Consider the following 27,883-nt stretch of genomic DNA (forward strand, 5'->3'; position numbering starts at 1 on the left):
TTTCCTCAACTTATAAGATCAAGGAATTCCCTTTTTTTAGGAGTATCTGTTGTTTCTGGTAGTTTACAGGATACACTTGGCAACACTGGATTATCACTTCAGCTATTATAATACTTTGTTGGAGAAAAATTTCTGCTGTAGCCTGTACACACTTACAAAAGAATCTGAGTACTCTGGATGTATTACAAATTGAAAAGTACCATATGAAACTCAAATAAAAATTACCTGAATTGAATAAAAATGTATAAAGCAGAGCATATTGTTAAATATGTTTAAAACATTTAAACATTAAAATGTTCAAATATTTAAGTTTTAAACATGTTTAAGTATTTTTAAACATTCAGTCTCCTTATCAATATTTATACCTGACTTCGGTGTTCAATAGAATTTGATTCTTTGCCAGTTTTAAGTTCCAATGGCATTATCTTATATTTTGTTTTATATCCTTGATGTATTCTTACACCAACTGTAACATCTATTTTGCCCTTTAATCCAAACCTAGGTGACCAAATGCTTTCTTCAATATCCAGTGTTTTTACAACCTCCACATTACATGTTGAATTACTCTTGCTGTCATCACTTGGCCTAAAAAAAACACACACACACACAGACAGAAACATTTAATTAGAACACTTAGCTTTTATCACATCTTCTGGCAATGACTAAATTACACAGATAAAGGAGGGTTAGGAAATGGTCTACATATCTGTAGAGCAGTGGTTCTCAGAGTGTGTTCCTTGGACCAGCAGCATCACCATCCCCTGAGAACTTGCATAAATGCAAACTCTCAGATCCAACCCCTACTCAATCAGAAACTCTTAAGGTGGGGCCCAGTAATCTGTTTTAATAAATCATCCAAGTGAATCTGATGCACACTCAAGTTTGAAAACCACTGTTCTAAAGATTCTAAATCATTTCAGGATTTTTTTCCATAATATTAATTATTTGTCCCTTTCAGTTGATTCCTACTACAATCTTCCTAACTCAAGTCTTTATTTCCTCAAACCTAAATTCCTGCAACAGTCTTACAGCTGGAGTTATGTTGCCAATCTGAATATTATGATACACAGTTATCATGGAGATTAATATGCAATGGATTGCAGCTAGTTCTTAGGTAGTAAGGAATGTTTCCTTTATGGAATACCATATTAAGCTGGATAAGAATGAGTTGTCTTTCCCCACCATTCATGCAGTGTAGGACTTAAACATTCAACACTTCATCCCATGCCCGGATGTAGCAATCTTCAGAGGAACTCATATGTGCCATTCCTGCATTTCCCCATTATTTTCTTTACTTAATCAATAAATTAATCCATCTCTGCCACTACTGATATTTAAAACTAAGTCCTCAACATTGTTCTCTAAATCACAAAAGAGGCTCTGACTTTAAGATCTTAATCATTAAAGTATTCATGAGTCCAAGAGGGAGTAATAAGAGAATATATGATGAAGGAATTGGAAGAGATGAAAAATTTTAAAGCCTCTTGCACTTCTCTTATCTAAGTTTTACTCACTTTCAGAATTTAGTTATTCCGCAGAAGGGTTTAGAATAAAAAGATAAGAGCTAACTTTTATTTATTAATCTTATCTACAGGCAAAATATTTTAAACTTTAGATTGGCAGCACATAAAATGGCTAAGTAATGGAAACCTTAAAAGAAAACAAAACATTTTAATTTTCTAGCAATAAAACAGATTTTATATCAGATCAAAATCTAGACTTAAAATTATAAGAATTCTGTCTATTATAATAGAGAGTACATCATTTAGTTGCTTTGGGTTTGCTAATTACATATAATTTAGAAAGGCAGCTATTTCTTAACAAATGAGAATATTTTCTAAGAAAAAAAATTTAATAACCAGTATCTTCAACAATATTTTTAGTAAAACTGTTTCAGAATGCTTCAAATATAATCTCTAGAAATGCATGTATACGCTTGGCATTTTTTAAAAATACAGTAATACAATTTGGGTAAGCCACAGCTTATCAGAAAGTTCTCAGATACTAATTCTTGTACTCTCCAAATGTTATCTGTTCATGTTATGTATTCAAATCTTTTTATGAAATAAAGCAAAATTTATTATGTATAAAATGTCATACATACACCTAATAGAAGATAGGTAATGAAACTTTTAAAGTTGCTACCAAAATTCCTTCCCCTAAGAAGAGAAGCAATGTAATTTTAGACCTAAATCTATGGAGCAAATGAGAGTATTCAAGTTAACTACTATTATTTTAATCAAAATAATGCTTTAAAAGTCCTTTGAGAAGTACCTGATGGAGAACATAGTATCATGAACATGAAGAAAATAAAACATACATTGATGTATTACTTATGGGTAAGAGTTTATCTTTTTAAATGGCTTTAAAAGATCTTATACTTATTCTCTGCTCTGAAGTCTAATATTCTGAAACTTTTGGAAGTTAAGTTTTGGAATGACAGAAATGTTTTGGTAATGGATGGTGGTAACGGTAGCACAACCTCATGTTTGCAGTTAACAGCACTGAAATATATACCTGAATGTGATTGAAGGGGGAAATGTTAGATTGCATATATGGTAAAAGAATAAAAATTTTTTAAAAAATCCACACAGTGAAACCTAAGTTAAACCATGGACTTCAATTAATAGTACAATTAGTGCTATCAGCAATTGCAACAAATATCCCACACCAATACAAGGTGTTGTGGTTGGGTGGTATACGGGAATCCTGTATTTATGCATGATTGTTTTGTAAACCGACAACTTCTTTAGTAAAGAAAAAGTAAAACAACTAGTTATAAACTGCTGGAAAAAATTATGCAAGTTAAAGTACAGAGCGGTGCCTCCTTCACAGAAAGACCCAAGTAAAGTCCCATTGGAAACAACTAAAACAAAGAAAAGTCTGTACAGAGGTATGAAGATGAAGACACTGAGCTGGGAATCAAGAGACTCCTTATTCTAGTCTCAACTCCAACACTGGTTCTTCATACAAAACCTAGGCAAGTCACACCACCCTCACTGGACTACAGTTTCCTTATTTAAAATCAAGGACTTGATCTCAAAGTTCCCTTTCAGACCAATAATGACTCTGAACACCACATTTTTCATGTGCAAGAGGAGGAGACTGCAGAGAGAGAACTCGTAGGTCAACAAAAGAGGCATGTGTCTCTGGGAAGTTCCAGCCCTGGCTCAGGCCTAGATGAAGAAGCTGTAAACAGCTCCTAATCTTGTCCTAAAGAAACTGACTTCATTGGCAAAAAGAATGTGGAGAAGTTTAAACCTAAGAGTACTCTCAAAAAAAGTGGAGGGAAAAGGATTTGTGAGGAGACTACATCCTCATTAGGAAATAGGGCTGGTTTCCAGGAGAGAACCAGGCAATAAGACACTAGGAGGGGCCCTCTTAGGGTCACAACAAATATCAGACACTGACATCAGACACTATTCATAAAAGTAGACTTAATTAGATTACTCTGTAGGGAAAGTTATGCCCCAGGGCACTGATGAAGCATCAGTGAAGTCTGACAGTTGGGTGTGTTCAGGGAAAGCCTGGAAGAGAGTCCCACGAATACCACTGTCATCCAGGGGTGTGACAAGGGGCATACCCAAAGCTCCACCTCTCTGAAGAGCAACATCAGAGACTTAACTCTGTGTGCTGGGGGCAGGAGGGGAATAGACATCACTAAAATAACCCAGCTATTCACTAAACAACAATAACAAGCCCTGGGGGTGGGGACAACCAGTACCTAGAGTTGTTATAATATGTTATCTAAAACATCCAATTTCCAGCAAAAAAACTACAAGGCAAGCAAAGAAACAAAATATACAGGAAAAAGCTACAAATTGCCTCCGAAAATGACTAGATATTGGATTTAACAGAAAAAATATTTCAAAGTAGCCATTATAAATATGTTCATTGCACAAATGAAAGATTGATTAAAGAAGTAAAGAGAGGTATGATGACAATGTTACATCAGATAGAGACCATCAATAAAGAGAAATTTTTAAAAAGCCAAATGGAAATTCCAGAGTTGAAAAATTCAATAACTGAAATATAAAATTCACTAGAGGAGCTCAAGAGTAGATGTGAGTGGCAGAAGAAAGAATTCACGAATTTGAAGATAGAATGACAGAAATTTTGCAAGTTGAAATACAGGCAGAAAACAGAATGAAGAAAAATTAAGAGTCCCAGAGAACTTGGGACACCAGTAAGCAAGCCAACATACACATGATGGGAGTAAAAGAAGGAGAGGAGAGAGAAAAAGAAGAAATAATGGCTAAGAACTTCCCAAATTTATTGAAAAACAACAACCTACACATCCAAGAAGCTCAATGAACTACAGGAGGATAAATGCAAAAAGACCCACTAAATGACACATCATAGTAAAAATGCCAAGAAGTCACAGGTAAGGTGAAAATCTTGATGTCAGCAAGAAGAAAAAGGATGAGCCACTTTCAGGGGAATTCCCATAAAATTAACAGCTAACTTCTCACAGATACAATAGAGAACAGAAGGCAGTGGAATAATATATTCAAAATGCTCAAAGAAAAAAACTGCCAACCAAGAATCTTGCATGCAGCAAAGCTATTGTTCAAAACTGAAGGCCAAAAAAAAAAAAAGGGGGGGGGGGGGGATAAAGATGTTCCCAGATAAACAAAAAACTGAGAGAATCCATTGCTAACAGATCCACCTCATAAGAAATACCAAAGGACATTCTTCAGGCTAGAAACAGGTGATCCTAGATACTTTCTTCTCTTATTTGAAAAGCAATTGTATAAAATAATATGCATAGAATGCATTATTGGGCCTATAACATATAATGTTATACGTGTGTAATATACATTTGCCAATAATAGCACAAACAAGGTGAATGACAGCAAAATTGTAATGAGCTAAGGAAATGGTGACAGATGATAAAGTAATAATTATAACAATGCATTCTTGGGTTTGTAACAATAGATGTAATATGTATAACAATAATACTACAAAAGGAAGAAAAGGGAATATTGCTATAAAGGAACAACATTTCTATATATTAGTGAAATTAAGCTAGTGTAAGTCTAAAGCTGATTCTGATAAGACATAGATGGTAAACACTAGAGAAACGACAAAAAACAAAAATAAAAAATTCATTAATGAATTAAAACAACTAAATTATAAATAGTCACTCACTATACAAAAGAGTAAAGGAGGAAGAGACGAACAAAAAACATGAGACATGGAAATAAAAAACAGATGTAAATCCAACTACACTAACAATAACACTAAATGTGAAGAGACTAAACAATCCAATCAAAAGTCAGAAATTGTCAGACTGGATAAAAAAACATGATCCACAGACACCCAGGGAAGTGAATCTCCCTGGCAACGTGGAATATGACTCCCAGGGAGGAATGTAGACCTGGCACCGTGGGACGGAGAACATCTTCTTGACCAAAAGGGGGATGTGAAAGGAAATGAAATAAGCTTCAGTGGCAGAGAGATTCCAAAAGGAGCCGAGAGGTCACTCTGGTGGGCACTCTTATGCACACTTTAGACAACCCTTTTTAGGTTCTAAAGAATTGGGGTAGCTGGTGGTGGATACCTGAAACTATCAAACTACAACCCAGAACCCATGAATCTCGAAGACAGTTGTATAAAAATGTAGCTTATGAGGGGTGACAATGGGATTGGGAAAGCCATAAGGACCAAACACCACTTTGTCTAGTTTATGGATGGATGTGTGGAAAAGTAGGGGAAGGAAACAAACAGACAAAGGTACCCAGTGTTCTTTTTTACTTCAATTGCTCTTTTTCACTCTAATTATTATTCTTGTTATTTTTGTGTGTGTGCTAATGAAGGTGTCAGGGATTGATTTAGGTGATGAATGTACAATTATGTAATGGTACTGTAAACAATCGAAAGTACAATTTGTTTTGTATGACTGCGTGGTATGTGAATATATCTCAATAAAATGATTAAAAAAAAAAAAAAAAAAACATGATCCAACTATATGTTGTCTACAGGAGACACACTTTAGATTCAAAGAAAAAAACAGAAAGTAAAAGGATGAAAAAAGCTAAACCATGCGAACAGCAATGACAGGAAAGTTGGTGTCTACACCAACATCAGAGAAAATATACGTTAAAACAAAAATAACAAAGAGGGATATTTTATAATGATAAAAGGATCAATCCATCGAGAAGTTATAAAAATTATAAATACATGTGCATTCAATAAGAGAACCAAAATATATGAAGCAAAAGTTGACACTGAAGGGAGAAATAGACAATTCAATAGTCATCGTTGGAGACTTTAATACCCCACTTTTAATAATGGCTGAAACAATTAAACAGAAGATCATCAAGGAAATAGAAGACCTAAATAACACTATAAACCAACTAGATCTAACAAATATCTATAGAATATTTCACCCAAAACAAGAGAATATACATTTTCAAGTGCACATGGAATATTTTCCAGGATAGACCATATGCTAGGCCATAAAAACGAACCTCCATAAATTTAAAAGGATAGAAATAATATAAAGTATGTTCTCCAACTACAAAGGAATGAAAATAGAAATTAATAAAAGGGAAAAATCTGGGACACTCGCAAATATGTGGAAATTAAACAACTCGCTCCTAATTAACCATTGGGTCAAAGAAATCAAAAAGGAAATCAGAAAATACTTTAAGATGAATGAAAATCAAGACACAACACAGCACAACTAATGGGAGGCAGCTAAAGCAGTGCTTAGAGGGAAATTTAAAGCTGTAAATCCCTATCCATTAAGAAAGTAGCTAGATCTCAAATCCATAACCTAAATTTCTACCTTAAAACACTGAAAATAGAGCAAGAAGGAAGAAGTAAAAATTAGAGCATAAATTAATGAAACAGAGAAGAGAAAAACAGTAGAGAAAATCAATGAAACCAAAAGTAAATCAGATCAAAACCCTCTGTACCTTTTCCTCCCTCTCTGCCTGAGGATCAGCTGCCATCATGAACGATACTCTATCTGGATCAGGAAGTTCATGACCAAACGACTACTTCAACAGAAACAAATGGTCATCAACGTCCATCGCTTTGAGAAGACAACAGTACCTAAGACAAATATTTGGGAAAAACTAGCCAAATGTACAATACTATACCAGACGTATTTGGATTCAAAACCCATTTTGGTGGTGGCAAGTCAGGTGGCTTCAATGCAAACCCTCCAATGACTTCTCATCTAATCAGAACAGCAGCCCAAGGTGTGACAGGGCTTAAAGGCCCCACCAGAGCTAATTCTCCTGCCATCTTTCCTACCTCATGATGCCCCAGGTGCTCTGGCCTCCCTACTGTGCTGCAACACCATAGGTGTGCTCCAGCTACAGGGCTTTTGTCCTTCGTGTTTTCCCTGTCTTGAAGGTTCTTCCTGGAGATATAGCTTCATGGCTCACTCCTTCATTTCCTTCAGGCTTCTGTTCAAATGTAACCTTATTAGAAGGTCTTCCATAACCATTCTATTGAAATAATATGTACCACAACCACCACTATCTACCCATCTACTTTCCTTTCCTTCTTACCCTCCTTATTGTTTTACACTGAATTTATCATGATCTAGCACACACTGTTTACTTGTTTAGTAGTGTGGAAGCTCCATGAAGTCCATATCTTTTTGTTTTTTCCCCCACTACTATGATCCCAGTGCCTAGAACATCTCTTGGCATTTATCAGGAACCCAAAATATAGTTGCTGAATGGCTAAATAACTAAAAAAGAAAGTTATCACCTACAAATTTATGTCAATACTACGAGAAGGTATCAACTATAAATTTATGTCAATACTACTTTAAGAAAAAAAAACTTTAAAGATAAACCAAATGCCAAACAGTATTATATAGCTAAACATAGTACTGAAACATACAGCACTAATCAAAATAACAACAAACATATGACACAACCCACATATCATAGTAATGCAGAGAAATATATATGAAAGTCAAATGAAAAAAATTAGGACCCCAAGATATTTGCAAATTGATTAATTCATAAAAGATACATATGTACATACAGATTTTATTATAATGAAAATAGAATTTCTTATTCATTAAATTCTTTTTTGTCCAAGAAAGGTACTTAGGACCATAATTTATAAAATAGGCAAACAAACAGACCAATTGTAATAGCTCAACCTTAGAAAAAACGCTTTGACTCAAAATACAGTATAGAATCCTGTAAAAAAAAAAACGGTCACTAAATAAACATAATAGGTTTCTTACAGAGAAAGCCGCATCTGAGGGAAGTCAGCTGAAGTATACTCATGCATGAAATCTCCAGCCCATCTAGAAAATGAAGGAAGATACTCCTCTACTTCTTGTTTTATTTCATCTTGATTCAGATTTAAGCGGTACCTGCCAAATTAAACACAAAAGCATAAATAATAAATATGAGAAAAGTAAATAAGGACAAAAACATCCAAATAACAGTAACGACATCAAATTTCAGATTATATGCTCCAATTCTTACAATCTCATGTCTAAACAGAGGGGTCCCAGTAACATATTTGAGATAAAGAAGAAACGTTTGGAGACACTGCTCTTGAAACCAAGCAAGGACAATTCATAGGAACATTAATGTCAGTAGTGAGAAAAGAATAACAGAATCTATTCTCAGTTTTTCAGGGTGCCCAACAAGGCCAAAGCTGCTAATAATAATACTAAGACATTATTCTCCCTTTTCACTCATTCTCTTACGAATTTAGAGTGGAGTTTTTCTGAGGCTACATGACATGATATGGCACTATATTAAATGCAGAAACAGATATGAGAATCCAGCAGTCTAGCATTAGGTCAGACATTTTTAAAAACTAAAAAAATATAAAATAATGCCACTCATCTTACTAAATTTTTTCAAAATTATTTTTCATAAACAGGTTATTTATAGTAACGTTATTTTCATAACAATGTACTTATATTTTTATTATATTGACATTGCTATTTTTAAGTAAATAACCTTTTTCAAGTTTTCTCAGTTTTGGCTTCTAATTCAGTGATTATAGATACAACCCACGTAAACCAAAGTTCTTTAGGGACTCAATTTTTTTAATGTAAAGAGTTCATGAGATCAAAAAGTTTGAAAACTGCTGCTATAGACTTAAACTGCCAGATTGTTGTCTGACTCTTTTATTGTACTTTAGACTAATTCTGTCTTTCCTTTTGTTGCTTTTTAGCTGTCATTTTTTTTTCCTTTCTTTTTCTTTTGTCTCTCTACCTTCCTCGACTCTTCCTCCTTCTTTGTGGAAGAAATGGAGACGTCCTTATACAGATAATGGTGATGGTGGTGAATGCATAAATATGTGATTATACAGGGAACCATCAACTGTTCACTTAGAACGGAATGTATGGTGGCTGAACAAAACCGTCTAAAAAAAAAGAAACAGGTTGATAAAGAAACCTTGAGGGTACTATATTGAGTGAAATAAGTCAGACACAAAAGGACAAATATTGTATGGTCTCACTGATATGAACTAATTACAATATGTAAACTCATAGACATGAAATATAAGTTACCAGGACATAGAACAAGGCTAAAGAATGGGGAGCGGTTGTTCATTATGAGCAGAATGTTTCACTAGGTTGAACTTAAGTGTTTGGAAATGGATAGAGGTGATGGTACCAAGTTATTGTGAGAATAACTAACAGTGCTGAATGGTGTGTGAATGGGGTAGAAAGGGGAAGCTTACAGTCACATATGTCACCAGAAGGAAAGTTGGAGACCAAAATATGGGAATGTATAAAACAGTGAATCCTGTGGTAGACAATGTCCATGATTAACTGTACAAATATGAGAAATCTCTTTCATGAACTAGAACAAATGTATGACCCTAGTGTCAATAATAGAGGGGTATATAGGGAAAAAATATACCTATTGCAAACTATGTACTACAGTTAGTAGTATTTTAACATACTTTCATCAATAGTAACAAATGTACTATACCAATACTATGAGTCAATAATGGTGGGGGGTGATTAGGGGTATGGGAGGATTTGAGTTTTCTTTTCTGTCTTTATTTCTTTTCTGGAGTAATGAAAATGTGCTAAAAATTGAAAAAAAATTAATTGTGGTGATGGATGCACAGCTGTATGATGTCACCGTGGGCAACTGATTGTGCACGTTGGGTGATTGTATGGTATGTGAACAATCTCAATAAAATTGAATTAAAAAAAAAACAATGTATATAAAGTACTTGGTTTATGGTATGAAACTGATAAGTTATGAAGATGATAATAACAGCACACACATATTGTGCTGACTATAGGCCAGAAGCTATTCTAGCTGTTTTATATGGATTAACACCAACCCTTTTACAGCTGGGGAAACCCAGGCACAGATATAAAGCTATTTCCAAACGCCATACAATTACTGCTCTGGAACCTAAGTTTTTAACTCCTGCACTCCCTTCTACACTGTTACAACAATTCACTATCATTATTCTCTCCCTCAGGCCTGAGTTCATTTGGGTATTGGCATAGCTTCTAACAAACTGCAATTTTCTTCCAACAGACACAATTCATATTTTTTCTCATATTCTTAAAGTAGTACCATAATAACACATTCATCAAACACTGAGACCTCAGAATACTATGAATTTAGTACACAGTAAGTTTGCATTCTTTCTAATATGCTCCTACTTTTCTAGAACTCTGTTACCTCCAGCTTACCAGTACTAAGAAAGCAATCTGGTCAGCCCTCATGAGAGCCTGTTCAGCAGAGAAAACAAAATTAGAAACCCTAGCTCTGCCAAGGCGGTTATCCTGAGCACAACAGCAAACTCACAGAGAAACAGAAGCTGAAATTTCTCAAGACAGGGAGCACTGGCTCATACCAAAATGCCCCAAAAGATCTAGAGGAACACATATTCATAGCACGCAATGCAAAAGGTTATCCTTGTTAAGGGATGTCTGAAATAAGGCAATTTCCTAAAAGATGATGCAGGTGAGGATGTAAGGAAACAAGGACTCATATTGCTGGCAGAAGTGTAAACTGAAAGAGTGTCTATAAAGAACAATTTGGCAATCTATATCAAAATTTTAAAGGCACCAAGACTGGCTCCTACTGGGGCAAAAAAATGCTATAAAGTACACTAGTGAACAACTGATAAAACTGGAATGTGGACAGTAGATCAGACAAAAGTACTATATCAATGCTAAATTTCCTGACATTGATAACTATACTGTGGTTACATAGAAGAAAACTCTTATTCTTAGTACTTCGAAGCAAAAGACCATGGTGTATACAACTTACTCTCAAATGGCTTAGAAAAAAATCTACATACATGTATGTATGTATGTATGTATGTATGTATGTATGTGTGTGTGTGTGTGTGTGTGTGTGTATGGAAAGACAGAGAGAGAGAAAGGAAGTGAGATAGCACAAATGATAAAGCAAATGGGTCAAAATATTAATAGGTAAATCTGGAAGAAGATAATGGATGTTCTCTGTATTATTCTTACAACTTTTCTCTAAATTTGAAAGTACTTCTTTCCAAATAAAAAGATGGAAAAAAAAAAAGTGTAAGTGAATATGCCCTCTGACCCAGAAGGTCTACTTCTAGATAATGAGCCCAGAGATAAGCTTGAACAGGTATAAAATGAAGGATCTACCCAGGTAAGTATTATAGCATTGTTTATAAAAGCAAAAGATTTAAATTTCAGGGGCTACTTAAATTATGGTACATCCATACAATGAAACACTCTGCCTCTATTAATTAAAAATGAGAGCACCCAGGAAGTACTGATATGTAATAATCATGAAGATTTGAAATCTTTTTCCTAAGTCACTTTCTGCAGTCATCCAGGAATCTTGCTTCATTGTCATGATCTGTGGAGGAGATTTTCTTCCCTGTGTTTACTTCATACAGATCAGACCTTTTTTAAATTTTCTAAACCACTCTATACTGGTTAATGTCTTCAGCATTCAGATTTTCCCTTTTAAACTTTAGTTAAGTCTTGCCCTAATGCATGTAACAGCCTGATCCTTCTAAGATTACTAAGATATTTAAGGTAGGTTCTTTAAGCCTAGTCTTTTATCTATAATGAGAGGGTAGAGCATGAACAGATCTTTCTCTGTACTAAGGGAGAAGAGTCTATGAGAGAAGGTAGAAATAACTCCGGATTGTTATGTTAGGTTTGGAAAATTTTAAAAAAACAATCTTGAACAGGAGAGCATACTGTGTATGGGGAAGATACATGATGAGAGAATTAATTTTTTCATAATTATTAAATGGAACACATATTCATGTTTTCCCTAATGACTTAGGAGATCATGATAAATAACAATGATATCATTCAGTGATACCCAAGGATCCACTAAGACTGCATTTCCCCCCCAAAAATTATGACCTTCAGAACTCTTGTATTTGTTTTTCTTTAAGTTTTCTTGTTTTACCTGCAGTGAAGTTATCTGCTCTTATGTGATTGCCAAGGGGCCTGCTTATAGCAGCCTTCATATTACCTGCTGCATCTTAGAAACTAGAAGACTAAGAATGTTTAGATATTAGTGAAAAATAATAACAGATGCTGAGGGTCTGAGAGACACTTTATTATGTAAATTGCACAAGGTTTAATACCTAGAATTCAGGAAAGCAAATCCAGCTGCTCAAAAGCCTTGTTTTCAAGCTGGGTTTTGGTCTGAGACTGCCTGACCTGAATGCCTGTGGAGGTTTAAAATATGTCCACAAAATCTTTGACACTTCTTTCAAAAGACGATACCAAAGTCCCCTACCCAGAGGAAGAACAGACTTAGTGACTTCCTTCCATCGAATTAAAAAAAGTGGAAGTGACAATGTATGAATTCAGAGACTAGGTCATAAAAGACACCGTGGCTTCCTGCTTGGCTCTATTCTTGGACCATTCAGTCTTGGGGAAGCAGCTACCATGTCATGAGGACACATCAGGTCACCCCATGAAGAGACCCACATGGCAAAGAACTCAGGCCTAATGACAACAGCCATGTGCATTAGCCATCTTGGAAGCTGAGACTGTCTTGGTCAGTTCTTCTGATGACTGAGGCCCCACATGGGAGACGCTGAGCCAGAACAACACAGCTAAGCCACTTCCAAATTCCTGACCTATAAACTGTGATATAATAGCTGTTTGCAATTTATGCCGCTAGGTTTTGACATAATTTGTTTCCCAGCAATAGGTAATTAATACCAACAGATGCAGTATTTTATCATACACAAACTATTATGTAACAAAAAAAATGTTGAAACACAAAAGTAAAAAATAAGGAGATAAATAGATCTTAACTGATAAAGCAAAAACTTTATTAAAAATCTATTCAAATTCTGAAGGCCATATTGTGTAGCCATGAGCAAGTGACAACTTCTCTGTACTTCAGTTTCTTCATTTACAATGGGTTATTATCAAATTAAATAAGATGTCTGAAAGCACTTACAATGCCTGACATACAGCAGGATTCAAAAAAAATGTTTTTTTAAGACAACAGACGGTATGCCATAGATAAATCAGTTGTGTGGAATTTTGGAACACATTTTTCCCATACAAGCAACATTACCACAGAATTACATTCTAGGAGAAGTAGGCTTTTATTAGAGAGTCCACGAATCAAAATTACCACTAATAAAAATATTTCTATGAAAAAAGATGGTCTGTAATAGGAGTCAAGGAAGAAACAGAGAGAGAGCAAGATGTGCCAGTCCCTCTGCAGGCAGTCATTTATACAACACCTAGAATTCACCACTTCTGGACTTACATACATCATCTCCAGTCAGCACAAAAAGGCTCCAAAATAACTGTTATCACCTTTCTCAGAATCTCTAAGTTACTAGTTCACAGCCATAAAACTGTCAAAGCTGGAATTTGAAACTAGGTCCATCTGACCCCCAAACCCATATTCTTTTCAGTATGTCACAGTTTCTAGAACTAATGCACAAAATTTTTCACTCTCTAAAAGCAACTAAGGTGTCTGTTGTGTGCATGTATGAAACGTTTAGATACTTCTAGCTGAAGAGTTCCCGCTGTGTAATTTCAGAAATTCTTCACAGGGTTGCAACAGGGTACTGCAACCTTGGAACCTTACACTAATTTATATTGAATAGTCTAATATTGAAATACCTTAGATTCCAGGGAAATAAATCGTATAATAAAATTGCACTCATATGTCTTCTCATACTACTTACATTTCCTTCAGATGTCTTATTTCTTGAATAGTTTGAAAAGCAAGTTCTTGCAGCCTTTCTGTGGCAAAGCTCTGACTTAATGCTTTTTGAAATACTTCATGGAGAACTGTACCAATCAGCATGTGGCGTGTGGCTGGATCAGAGTTCTACAAAAAAGTCATAAAAATATTTATTTCACAGCATATTAACAGGTTTGATCACATACTTATTCTTAACCTATTTAACACCATAGCCAAAGTGCATTGGTAAGACAAATGCCAAAATATCCTATAGTATCTATTTCTGGTGGGTGAGATTTCAGGTGACTTTCACTTTCTCCTATTCTGAATTACCTTAATTCTTTTACAAGTATGAGTTATTTCTAAATTCAGAATATATTTTCCATTTTGAAAAAAAAGTTAAAATAATCACTGTGGAAAAGTTCAACATATTCTCAAATATTCAATTTTTTAAAGTATTCTTCTTCTCTAAATTCACTTTACAATCTACCCAAATAGGAAAGTCAATCAAGGCAGAGCTCATAAACTCTCGCAAGTAAAAGGTATTGTTCAAAAATAAAACTTAAAATTACAAGAGAGATTTTTTCCAAGGAAGTTCTCTCCACTCAAAAAGAAATGGTTTATCTTTCAATTAACTCTTTTATTAACCTAGACCTTTCCCTTGAAGCTATCAAAAGAGATGATAAAGTCCACAAAGACATCTATCAGGAATTTTTAAAATTAATTTAGAGCAGAACTCTTTGTACTATTTCTGCAAGTTCTATTTATTTAAATATATTTATTTAAAAATATTCATTTATTTATTTGAAAACAAAAAGGTTCTAAAAAAGTAATATTCAAGTCTGCTTTATAATACATGGTTAAAAGAAAAGTTGATTTTTCCCCCATAATTTAAGAAAAAAGCTAATAGACTCTTCTCAGGTAAAGTAAACTACAAATAAATGACACTAAGACTATTAGAAAATCTTTTTAGGTATGATTTTTCCTTTTTTTTCCTTCTTGCTCATCTGTATTTTTAGTTTTCTAAATATACATAAATTATGCAATTTTTTTAAAATGTTAAAAACCTAGGGACAAAATCTTTTAAATAACCCAGGCTGTTCAACATTGAAACAAAGGGGGTGGGTAGAAGGCAGAACTAACAGATTAAAAGAAACTTAAGAGACATATTAACGAGACATATGCAAGGATCTTGTTTAGATACTAATTCAAACAAACCAGCTGAATAAAAAGATATTTTTGAGAAAAGATACTAGTGGTAAATTTGGCATAACATTTATTTAAGGAATTGTTGTTAATTTTGGGGGGTATGACAAAGATATTGTACTTATGTTTCTAAAAATCCTCAACCCTCATTTACTCGTGAAATGATACAATCTCTGGGAAAAGCAGAATGTTAAGCAATAAAAAAGTTCAACACAAGTTAATTTTTTTATGGTTCTAAATAATTATTTTAATAAGTTGAACCAGATTCGGAGGACTCAGGCACTTGGCCTTGAGCCTCTGCACTACCACTTTGGGCAAGTCATTTAACCTCTGAGTCTGATTTTCCTCCTCTGTAAAATGGGGTTGATTAATACCATCTAGGATTAAATTGTAATAATAAATATGAAAGTTCTCTGTAAACTTTTAAGATCCTTATGTAAATTTAGCTGCCAATATTATTTACCCTAAAAGTTTCACTCAGAACAGCTCTTCTCATACATCGAATACTACTGGCTACGCTTGTGCCAGATATCAGCATGTCAGGATACAGAATCAAATATCCAAAATCTTTATCTATTATCCAAGTATCAGATGTGCAGTCTCCTTCCAAATGAATGATGTCCCCTGGCTCTACTGGAACAGAGTACCTGCAAATAAAGCAGAATGAAAGAATATATACATAGTTAAGGTTCCTATATTGAAACATACTGAGGAGGCTTCAAAGATAAATGAATATTTTATCTGAATGAGAAATAAGTATTTATTTCTAAATTTCTGGTTCTTTTAAAAAAAATTAAATACCAGGATGCAGTCTTCTGAATCAACTCCAAGTCATTCTATCCCTTTCTACCTTTGAAATACATCTGAGAATACTCATGGGTTTTCCTTAAATCTCAAAGAGGAAAACTGCTGAGTGTTGGCAATGTCTATTAGGAAAGCTGTCAAATTTTCAACAGTGTAACATATAGCTCCAATTATAGATTGGGTTGTTATAATAATTAATTCTCTCATTCTTAAGACTTAGATCATCTCTATAGCTTCTATAAGTCTTGAGTCATGAAGCCAAACCCAACGTAACCAGAATAAAATCATATTTATTCAGTTTAAGCCATCCAACTTGCAGCCTGGACAAAAGCCAAAGTTCAACCCCTACCCACCCACCCACATTCTCTACCTCTCCCTTGCACCCATCACATACCACACTTTACCTGAATAGAGAAATCTAATCTAACAATTTTCTTAGGATAAAATTAATCTTTCCCATAGTGAGAACTAACATGAATTTCAAGCTGCAACCTTAAACCAGAATGTACTGGGAAAATAGGGAGTTGTCATGAATAAGGACTTGTGTACTTTGATTTTCAAATGACAATTACAATAAAACGGTTTTGGAATAAGAGACATCAGATGTCGGGGTAACAGGCACAATCTTTTTTTTTTTTTTTTTTTGTACTACTGGGTCAATGCTTTAATACGTCAGTGTTAAGATGTCAAAAACATTTCCAAACTTTCAACAGGAATGGAGACATGGTAGGTTACTATAGGTTAGAGTGAAACAGTGACACATCCCAAAGTAATTTTGGCAGACAATAAAAATATATTTACAGGGCACCCCTGAGGAGCTGGGGGAAAGTGCGGAAGTGTTGGACTTCCTCACCTGGACTGATGCTGATGTTGTCACAAACATTAGGACTGGTGGTTTGATGTGCTGAGCCCTCGATCATGGGACTTGCCCTTATGAAGCTCATTACTGCAAAGGAAAGGCTAAATTTGCATATAATTGTGCCTAAGATTTTTCCCCCTGAGTACTTCTTTGTTGCTCAGATGTGGCCCTCCCCTTCTCTCTAACTGAGCCACCTTGGCAGGTGACCTCACTGCCCTTCCCCCTACATGGAACCCAACTCTCAGGGGTGTAAATCTCCCTGGCAACACAGGATATGATTCCTAGGGATGAATCTGGACCCAGCATCGTGGGATTAAGAACATCTTCTTGACCAAAAGGGGGATGCAAAATGAAATGAAACAAAGCTTCAGTGGCTGAGAGATTTCAAATGGAGTCGAGAGGACACTCCGGTGGACATTTTTATGCACTATATAGATAACACCTCTTAGGTTTTAATGTATTGGAATAGCTAGAAGCAAATACCTGAAACTACCAAACTCCAACCCAGCAGTCTGGACTCCTGAAGACAATTGCATAACAATGTAGATTACAAGGGGTGACAGTGTGATTGTGAAAACCTTGTGAATCACACTCCCTTTATGTAGTGTACGATGGATGAGTAGAAAACGGGGGACAAAAACTAAATGAAAAATAGGGTGGGATGGGGGGATGATTTGGGTGTTTTTTTTTACTTTTATTTTTTATTCTGATTCTTTCTGATGTAAGGACAATGTTCAGAAATGAATGCATAACTATATGATGGTACTGTGAACAGCTGATTGTACACCATGGATGACTATATGGTATGTGAATATATTTCAATAAAACTGAATTAAAAAAAAAAAAAAAAAAAACATTTCCAAGAGTTATCTCAGAATCCTCCTAGATTCTGGCCAAATTGACCTTTACAATTGCTCCTTATAAACAGGCAAAATTTTCAGGCAGAATCAATCCAGGTTCAAATCTACTCCCTTTATTAACAAATTATAGCAACGTGATAGATTTTGCCAAAGAAGTGCTCAAAGTCACACAAAAATTGCCAGTCATGGAAAACCTAAGACAATGGCTAGGAGAGACAGGGCAAAAAACACCTCCATGAAAAATACTAGATAAATGCCCGAAAGTGACCCAGAACACCAGTTCCAGCAATGCACCAGCTGGGCAAGGTCTGCTAAATCCACAGAGACCGTGCACTTGGTGAAACCAGGAGTCTGCGTTCTGAAACGAGTGGGTAAGCCTGCTAAATATCCAGCAGCCACGCTGCGGTGTGGGGAAACCGTGGGTTGGCGTTTGGAGGCAGACTAGGTCTTTTTTAAAAAACCCAAAAACGGCTGCAGATATGACAGCGAGAACTGCACAGTGAAGCGCAGCAGGAATGGGCTGTGTGAAAGCCTCAATATCTGGTGTGGAAGATAGCCTTTCGCACACCCACTACTACTTGTCTTGGAGCAAGGAAGGCAGTGGTGAGCCAAAAGGGGAAAATAACTACATCCCTTGCAGCCATCTTCCCGGCAGGCTGGGAACACTCCTGCCCGGCGCCAGTGCCACAGCACAGAGCCGCACCAGAAAACCCGGTGTGTCAGGAAGTGTTTCCAGCAACACGCACACATGCCACCATATCAGGCATGCACAATAGCCTTTTGTGCACCCACAGCTAATTGTCCTGGAGTTGGGAAGGCGGAGCTGTGCATAAAGGGGGAAATTAACACGCCCCATACAGCCATCCATAAAGCAGGCTGGAAACGCACCTACACAGCCCAGCGGCCCAGAATTTCCCTTGAGGGACGGCGCACACTTGTGATGTAGCACAACCTTCCCTCAGCAGAGGCCCTACAGGGGCACAGCTTGGAATAGGGACCCACTCGGAAATCCGAGGGACCATATGCCAATACCGAGGACTTGTGGGTCAGCAGCAGAGAATCTGCGGCGAGACTGAAATGAAGGTTTAGACTCTTGCAACAGCCTTAAATCTCCAGAACACCTGAGAGGTTTGATTATTAAAGCTGCCCTCCCTCCCTAACCACTAAGACACACGCCCCATATTCAGGGCAGACAGCACCAATAACACAGCCAAACTAGGTGCACCAATTGGACCCCACAAGAATCAAACACCCACACACACCACAAACACAAAGTTGGGGAGAACTGACTTGAGGGGAATAGGTGACTTGCAGACTCCATCTGCTCGTTAGTTAGAGAAAGTGTATGCCACCAAGCTGCAGATCTGACAAATTAGAGATTCGTCTTTGAATAATCCTACATATCCTAAAAGAACCCTATCAAGTAAAGCAAATGCCAAGATTCCAAAAACAACAGAAAATTTTAAAGCATATGAAAAAAACAGATGATAACAGATAACAAAAACCCAAACACCCAAAACAAAAGATCAGAGGAGACACAGTATTTGGAGCAATTAATCAAAGAACTAAAGACAAACAACTAGAGCATGGCACAGGATATAAAGGACATGAAGAAGAGCATGGTACAGGATATAAAGGACATGAAGATGACCCTAGAAGAGCATAAAGAAGAAATTGCAAGAGAAAATAAAAAAATAGATGATCTTATGGAAATAAAAAAAACTGCTGACCAAATTAAAAAGATTCTGGATACTCATAGTACAAGACTAGAGGAAGCTGAACAACGAATTAGGGACCTTGAGGACCACAGAATGGAAAATAAAAGAACAACACAAAGAATGGGAAAAAAAATCAAAAAAATCAAAATGGACCTCAGGGATATGATAGATAATATAAAACATCCAAATATAAGACTCATTGGTAACCCAGAAGGGAAAGACAAGGTTAAAGTTCTAGAAAGAGTATTCAAAGAAATTGTTGGGGAAAACTTCCCAAACCTTCTACACAATATAAACACACAAAGCATAAATGCCCAGCGAACTCCAAATAGAATAAATCCAAATAAACCCACTCTGAGACATATTCTGATCAGACTGTCAAATACTGAAGAGAAGGAGCAAGTTCTGAAAGCAGCAAGAGAAAAGCAATTCACCACATACAAAGGAAACAACATAAGACTAAGTAGTGACTAGTCAGCAGCCACCAAGGAGGTGAGAAGGCAGTGGCATGACATATTCAAAATTCTCAGAGAGAAAAATTTCCAACCAAGAATACTTTATCCAGCAAAGCTCTCCTTCACATCTGAGGGAGAGCTTAAATTTTTCACAGACAAACAAATGCTGAGAGATTTTGCTAATGAAAGTCCTGCCCTACTTCAGATACTAAAGAGAGCCCTACAGACAGAGAAACAAAGAAAGGAGAGAGAGTTATGGAGAAAGGTTCAGTACTAAGGAGATTCAATACTGGTTCATTAAAGGACAATAAGAGAGAGAGGGAAAAAATATATCTAAAAAATATAAACCAAAGGATAGGATGGCTGATTCAAGAAATGCCTTCACAGTAACAACGTTGAATGTAAATGGATTAAACTCCCCAATTAAAAGACAGGGATTGGCAGAATGGGTAAAAAAATATGAACCATCAATATGCTGCATAGAAGAGACTCATCTTGGACACAGGGACACAAAGAAATTGAAAGTGAAAGGATGAGAAAAAATATTGCATGCAAGCTACAGCCAAAAGAAAGCAGGAATAGCAATATTAATCTCAGATAAAATAGACTTTAAATGCAGGGATGTTATGAGAGACAAAGAAGGCCACTACATACTAATAAAAGGGGCAATTCAACAAGAAGAAATAACAATCATAAATGTTTATGCACCCCATCATGGTTCCACAAAATACACGAGACAAACACTGGCAAAACTAAAGGATGCAACGGATGTTTCCACAATAATTGTGGGAGACTTCAACACATCACTCTCTTCTATAGATAGATCAACCAGATAGAAGACCAATAAGGAAATTAAAAACCTAAACAATCTGATAAATGAATTTGATTTAACAGACATATATAGAACATTACATCCCAAATCACCAGGATACACATTCTTCTCTAGTGATCACGGAACTTTCACCAGAATAGACCATATGCTGGGACATAAAAGAAGCCTCAATAAATTTTAAAAAATTGAAATTATTCAAGGCACATTCTCTGATCACAATGGAATACATTAGAAGTCAACGACCATCAGAGACTTAGAAAATTCACAAACACCTGGAGGTTAAACAACACACTCCTAAAATAAATGGTTTATAATGTAGAATGTAGGGGAATTAGTGATAGAGAGAAATTAATGAAGGGGGAACAATAATCCAATAAGAACAGATAAGCTATCGTGGGTAAATTTAACATTCTGGGAATGCCCAGGATTGACTATGGTTTGTTAATTTCTGATAGGTATGGTAGGAACAAGTTCACAGAATGGAGATTCCCTTAAAACAATAAGGTTTAGCACTTTTTTTATATATTTGTGAGGAATTTGGATATCCTGCTTTACGAAGTGCCTATTTTTCTATTTCTGTATATAAGGTATTTTAATCAATTATATGTGTTGCAGATGTTGTTTCCCAAACTAATATTGCTTTTCAGTTTCTTAATGGAATTTTTGCAACTATAACTTCTTAAATTGAATGTACTCCAGTTTATCCTTTATAGTTAGTTCTATGATTAGTGTGTTAAAATATTTTAAGGAGCTGGTGGAGAATGCAGGGCTATTGGGCTTCCCCACCTCAATGGTTGCTGATGTGCTCACAGACATAGGGTACTGATGGTTTGATGGGCTGAGCCCTCAATCATGGGTCTTGCCCTTGGGAAGACTTGCTGCAAAGGAGAGGCTAGGCCTGCTTATAATTGTGCCTAAGAGCCTCCTCCCAAATGCCTCTTTGTTGCTCAGATGTGGCCCTCTCTCTCTAGCTAAGCCAACTTGGCAGGTGAAATCACTGCCCTCACCCCTACGTGGGATCTGACACCCAGGGGAGTGAATCTTCCTGGCAATGTGGAATATGACTCCCGGGGAGGAATCTAGACCTGGCATCGTGGGATGGAGAACATCTTCTTGATCAAAAGGGGGATGTGAAAGGAAATGAAATAAGCTTCAATGGCAGAGAGATTCCAAAAGGAGCTGAGAGGTCACTCTGGAGGGCACTCTTAAGCACAATATAGATAACCCTTTTTAGGTTCTAATGAATTGGAATAGCTAGCAGTAAATACCTGAAACTATCAAACTACAGCCCAGAACCCATGAATCTTGTAGACAAAATGTAAATAAAAATGTAGCTTATGAGGGGTGACAATGTGATTGGGAAAGCCATATGGACCATACTCCCCTTTGTCCAGTTTATGGATGGATGAGTAGAAAAATGGGGGAAGGAAAAAAAAAAAAATACCCAGTGTTCTTTTTTACTTTAATTGTTCTTTTTCACTTTAATTTTTATTCTTATTATTTTTGTGTGTGGGGTAATGAAAATGTCAAAAATTGATTTTGGTGATGATGCACAATGATATAATGGTACTGTAAACAATTGAGTGTATGCTTTGTTTTGTATGACTGCAAGGTATGTGAATATATTGCAATAAAAATGAATTTAAAAAAAATTACCAGTCATTCCTGAGGATGCACAGTTCTTTAGATTCTAGTGACTTGGAAGCAGTAATGATTAGGTGCTTTTCATGGTTTTCCTCTTCACTCTGTACAATATTGACGGCTAAAACCAGGTAACGGTTATCCATTCCTCGGCTCAGAACTGTTTTAGGAAAGGAAGCTTCCAACTTTTTCTGAAATCTAAACACACACAAAATTTATTTTAGCCTAACCACGATATAAGAAGCCACCCAATTCCTTTAATCTACAAACCAACCTTCTAGTTATTTAGATTTGTTACTTCTGGAAAGCTTATCACAAACTTGAACTAAAACAGGCAACTCAAGAGAGGTAAGACATGGCAAAAGAATTCCAATGATAAAAACTTCCAAGAAGTTAGGTCATTTAAAACATGTTTATGATATGGACTTTTCTGAATATACGCTCTGTAAAAGAGCACAAATTGAAAAATATTAAACAACAAATTCCTATCAGTGGCAACAAACTTTCCCAAAGTACAAGTAAAAGATGTTTTGTACAGTATTATTTTTGTAAATGGAAGGAATGTAGTGTGCATGGTTCAATGAAAATCCTACTGTGAGCCACAGAATTATATTAATCTTTAAATTAGGAGCATACATATAAATCATAGAGTTCAAACTCACGATTTAATGCAGGGAATCTTTCTATATCATTGGGGATCAACTAACCCCTGCTTCATAGAGAAGGAAAGCTTAATTTCCCCTCAAGCTCATTCCTTTATTAACTATCAGAAATTTCTTTAGAATAGGTGAGTCCATTTCACAATATCTTTATCCATCAGTCCTAGCTTTTGAAACTATGCAAAATACTCTTATCTCTCCTCTACAAATCAGCCCTTCTTCTAGTTTAAATCAGCAATCAAGTCCCTCATAAACCTTTTCAGTTTGATTGCTGCAAGTCTTTATCAGTGACAGTCCCACCTGAGAGTCCAAAGTCAAAATCTCTCCAACTGTAACACCAAATGTCTTTCACATTACCTTTAATTAATCTGTCACCCAACTCCAGGTTCTATTAGTTTGTAACTGCCTCACTCCCAAAACTAAACTAGTTTCAGAGCATGAGTTACCGAAGGTCAGCTGTGATGCCTTAAGGATCTCTCAAAAAGTAGTGCTGATCCTCTCTGAACAAGGGAACATACCTCAGCCCAGCTCCAACTGGGCTTTCAATGTTAATCGCTCAATACAAACTACGAATCCCCAACAAGCAGACAGAGGCTTGTGGTGACGACTGACCTTGGAGAGTCAGGGGAAGTATACCCATCTCAGGATGGGTAGCCCAAAGGATTGGGTGCTATCTCTGGCCTATGGGTGAATCTGGAGGCCACAGACTGACCCGGAAAAGGGACTTTCTGTCCCTTTCTCTCTCTCTCAACCTGGGCGGCTCAGTGAAGAAAGCCTCAGCTGTTTTCAGCTTGCAGTGCTCTGCAATAGATAAAGCCTCAGCCATTTTAAACTTGCAGCACGCTGACCCACACAAGGGTGGAGGTAGCTGAGCCAGAGAAACAAAGAATCTATTTATATGCAAATGACCTCTCTCTAGGGGGCATATCTTCCCAAGAGGAAAGAGGTGGAGCCCAGCTCTACTACCTGCCTTCCAATCAGAACCAGACCCCAGAGCCTGGGCGAAAACAGCCATGGGCCACAACTCCTTACACCAGTCTGTAGTGACAGGCTGACAGGCACCACCTGCTGGGCAGAATCTAAGACACACCATCAGAGAAACCGGATATGGAATATTTCTTCCTTCTGGGACCTGAGACTGTTCTCATCTGGGAAAACCTGACTGGGGTGGCCAAGGAGGGCAGATGCCTAGACAACAGAAAACTACAACCTACACTAAGAAAACAAAGTTATGGCCCAGTCAAAGGAACAAATTTACACTTTAACTGAGACACAGGAATTTAAACAACTAATGCTAAATCAATTCAAACAGTTTAGAGAAGATATGGCAAAAGACGTAAAGGCTCTGAAGAAAACACTGGGCATACATAAGGCAGAAATGGAAAGTTCAAAAAAACAACTGGCAGAATCTATGGAAAAGAAAGACCCAATGGAAACATACAACAGCAGATCTCAAGAGGCAGGAACTGGATAACAAGGCACCTGAAAGCCTACACACAAAAGAACAGATACAGAAAAGAATGGAAAAATATGAGCAACATCTCTGGGACTTAAGGACAAAATGAAATACAGGAATGTACATATCACTGGTGTCCCAGAAGGAGAAGAGAAGGGAAAAGGGGCAGAAGCAATAACAGAGGATATAATCAATGAAAATTTCCCATCTCTTATGAAAGACATAAAATTACAGATCCAAGAAGTGCAGCATAATCCAAACAGAATAGATCTGAATAGGCCTATGCCAAGACACTTAATAATCAGATTATCAAATGTCAAAGACAAAGAGAGAATCCCAAAAAGAGCAAGAGAAAAGTGATCCATCACATACAAAGGAAACTTAATAAGACTATGTGAGTATTTCTCAGCAGAAACCACGGAGGCAAGAAGGAAGTGGTGTGATATATTTAAGATACTGAAAAAGAAAAACCGCCAAACAAGAATCCTATATCCAGCAAAACCGTCCTACAAATGTGAGGGAGAGTTCAAAATATTCTCTGACAAACAATGAGAGAGTTTGTGAACAAGATACCTGCTCTACAGGAAATACTAAAGGGAGCACTACAGACTGTCAGGAAAAAACAGGAGTGAGAGGTTTGGGACACAATTTTGGGGACAGTAGCACAGCAATGTAAACACAGCAATGTAAGTACACTGAACAAGGACAACTATGAATATGGTTGAAAGAGGAAGGCAAGGAGCATGTGGGACACCAGAAAGAAAGAGAAAAAGATAAAGACTGGGACTGTATAACTCAGTGAAACCTAGTGTTCAACTATAGTGATAAAATGCACAAATATGTTTTTTCATGAGGGAGAACAAATCAATGTCAACCTTGCAAGTGTTAAAAACAGGGAAGTATTCTAGGAAAAATACAGTCAATGTAAACTAGAGACTATAATTAACAGAATCATTGTATTATGCTTCCTTTAATTTAACAAAGGCAAGATACCAAGGTAAATGCAGATAAGAGGTGGGCATAGGGGAGGGCTGTGAGACTCTTGGCATTAGTGGTGTTGTCTGACTTTTTATTCTACTTTGATCTAAGGTTATCTTTCCTTTTGCTGCTTCCTAGCTGTCACGTTGTTGTGGTTGGTTTTTTTTTTTCTCTTTCGTTTTTCTTTTTCTTTTGCCTCTCTACCTTCTTTGACTCTTCCTCCTACTTCGTGGGAGAAATGTAGATGTCCTTATATAGATAGTGGTGAGGGTGGTGAACACATAAATATGTGACTATACAGGGAACCATCGATTGCTTACTTAGGATGGAATGTAATGGGGCGTGAACAAAACCATCTTAAAAAAAAAAAATGGGTTGATGACGAAAACTTGAGGGCAATACACTGAGTGAAATAAGCCAGACACATAAGGACAAATATTGCAGGGTCTCACTGATAGGAACTAATTATAATATGTAAACCCATAGACATGAAATGTAAGTTACCAAGATAGAAAACCAGGCTAAAGAATGGGGAGCAGTTGCTTGGTACAAGCAGAATGTTCAACTAGGTTGAACTTAAATGCCTGGAAATGAACAAAGGTGACGGTAGCATGTTGTGAGAATAACTAACAGCGCTGAATGGTGCATGAATGTGGTGGAAAGGGTAAGCTCAGAGTCACATATGTCACCAGAAGGAAAGCTGGAGGTTAAAAGATGGGAATGTATAAAACAGTGAACCTTGTGGTGGGCAATGTCTGAGATTAACTGTACAAATATTAGAAATCTCTTCCATGAACCAGAACAAATGTATGACACTACAACTAGAAATTAATAATAGAGGGGCATATAGGAAAAAATACATACCTATTGCAAACTATATACTACAGTTAGTAGTATTTCAACATTCTTTCATAAACAGTAACAAATGTACCATAACAATACTATGAGTCAACAATGGAGGGGGGGTGGTTAGGGGTATGGGAGGATTTGAGTTTCCTTTTTTTTTTTTTTTTTGTCTTTGTTTCTTTTCTGGAGTAATGAAAATGTTCTAACAATTGAACAAAAATTAATTGTGGTGATGGATGCACAGCTGTATGATGGTACCAGGGGCAAGTGATTGTACACTTCGGATCTCTGGATAATTGTATGGTATGTGAACAATCACATAAAGAAAGAAAGAGAGAAAGAGAGAGAGAGAAAGAGAGGAAGGAAGGAATGGAGGAAAGAAGGAAGGAAGGAAGGAAGAAACAAACAAGAAGAAAAAAAAAAGTAGGGCTGATCAAAACCCAAAACACAAATGTCGGTCAACAGTAATTAGTATTATCGTTATTACTATTGGAAAGAATTCTACAACATTATTGTGGGTCAGGTTTCCCCTGCCACTGCCACTGAGCTGAGGGTGAAGAGACCTCCCGACTAAACAACTAGCAATTACAATTTCCTCTTATGAAGACACTTAAGGTGGCCGAAAACTCCTAAATTCGGGAAAAGCTGAAATCAAAGGAAAGAAATGAACTACTTGCTAAGGGAAGTCTTAAGGCACTGGCTCGAGTGTGGCCCTCAAAAAAATCCCTGAGAAGCGAATTCCAGCTCCGGCGGCTCGTCGGAGTTTGGCGGGACATGAGGCAACCGCGGGTCACCCGGCCCGCCACCCGCGGTCAGCAGAGGCTGGGTTCGGTCCCTCCCACTCCTTTCTTTAAAATCTCCCGCGTTTCTCCCAAGCCTTCCTCCGCCCCACTCACGACTCCTGGGGCGACGCAGCCTCCTCCCCAAAACTCTTCTCCATCAGCAGCTTCAGTTCGTCCAGCTGCTCCATCCCAGACGCGGCAACCGCAAACTGTCGCTGGGGAAATCGGGGGACCAGACAGCAGCACAGAAGAAGGACATGAACACGAGCCCGAGCGGCAGCACGCGCATGCGCCGACGCACAAAAAGGCCGACAGGGCTCAGAAGCGCGCGCGATCGTCTCTCTAGCGCGCGGCGCGTTCCACGTGAAGCTACACGCTTGCGTAGCGAGCTCTGCCCTGTGCGGTGGAGGCCGTGACGGCTCCTCTGCTTCTTTGTTTAGTCTTGGAAAATAGGGAGTTTTCAAAATCCGGCCCAGAGTAAGTGCTCTTGCCCTCTCTGTTAACATTCTAACCCATGCCCAACACCCACCCCTAGAAGAGAACCATTTGCAGAAGCCCAAATGGAATCCCTCGTTGGCGTTGGGGGGCTTGCTTATTCTGGGATGCTACCCCTTTCCTCTGTTTCCCTTTTTCTGGAAAACTC

At 37.0% G+C, this 27,883-nt stretch overlaps 1 protein-coding gene across 1 annotated transcript in view; it reads right to left on the bottom strand.

The window, feature by feature from the left end:
• Positions 1 to 27,462, bottom strand: part of DNA2 (DNA replication helicase/nuclease 2) — a 61,086-nt gene extending 33,624 nt beyond the window's left edge. The window contains exons 1-6 of the mRNA XM_037804680.1: positions 27,355 to 27,462; positions 22,535 to 22,717; positions 15,814 to 15,997; positions 14,146 to 14,291; positions 8,222 to 8,353; positions 366 to 585 (exon numbers count right to left, since the gene is read on the bottom strand). Coding sequence (XP_037660608.1) covers positions 366 to 585; positions 8,222 to 8,353; positions 14,146 to 14,291; positions 15,814 to 15,997; positions 22,535 to 22,717; positions 27,355 to 27,428 — 939 coding nt within the window. The 5' untranslated portion in view covers positions 27,429 to 27,462. The remainder of the gene's footprint in view (positions 1 to 365; positions 586 to 8,221; positions 8,354 to 14,145; positions 14,292 to 15,813; positions 15,998 to 22,534; positions 22,718 to 27,354) is intronic.
• Between the last annotated feature and the right edge of the window lie 421 nt (positions 27,463 to 27,883).

Source organism: Choloepus didactylus, chromosome 15, assembly GCF_015220235.1.
Source record: "Choloepus didactylus isolate mChoDid1 chromosome 15, mChoDid1.pri, whole genome shotgun sequence".
NCBI classification, from domain to species: Eukaryota; Metazoa; Chordata; class Mammalia; order Pilosa; family Megalonychidae; genus Choloepus; species Choloepus didactylus.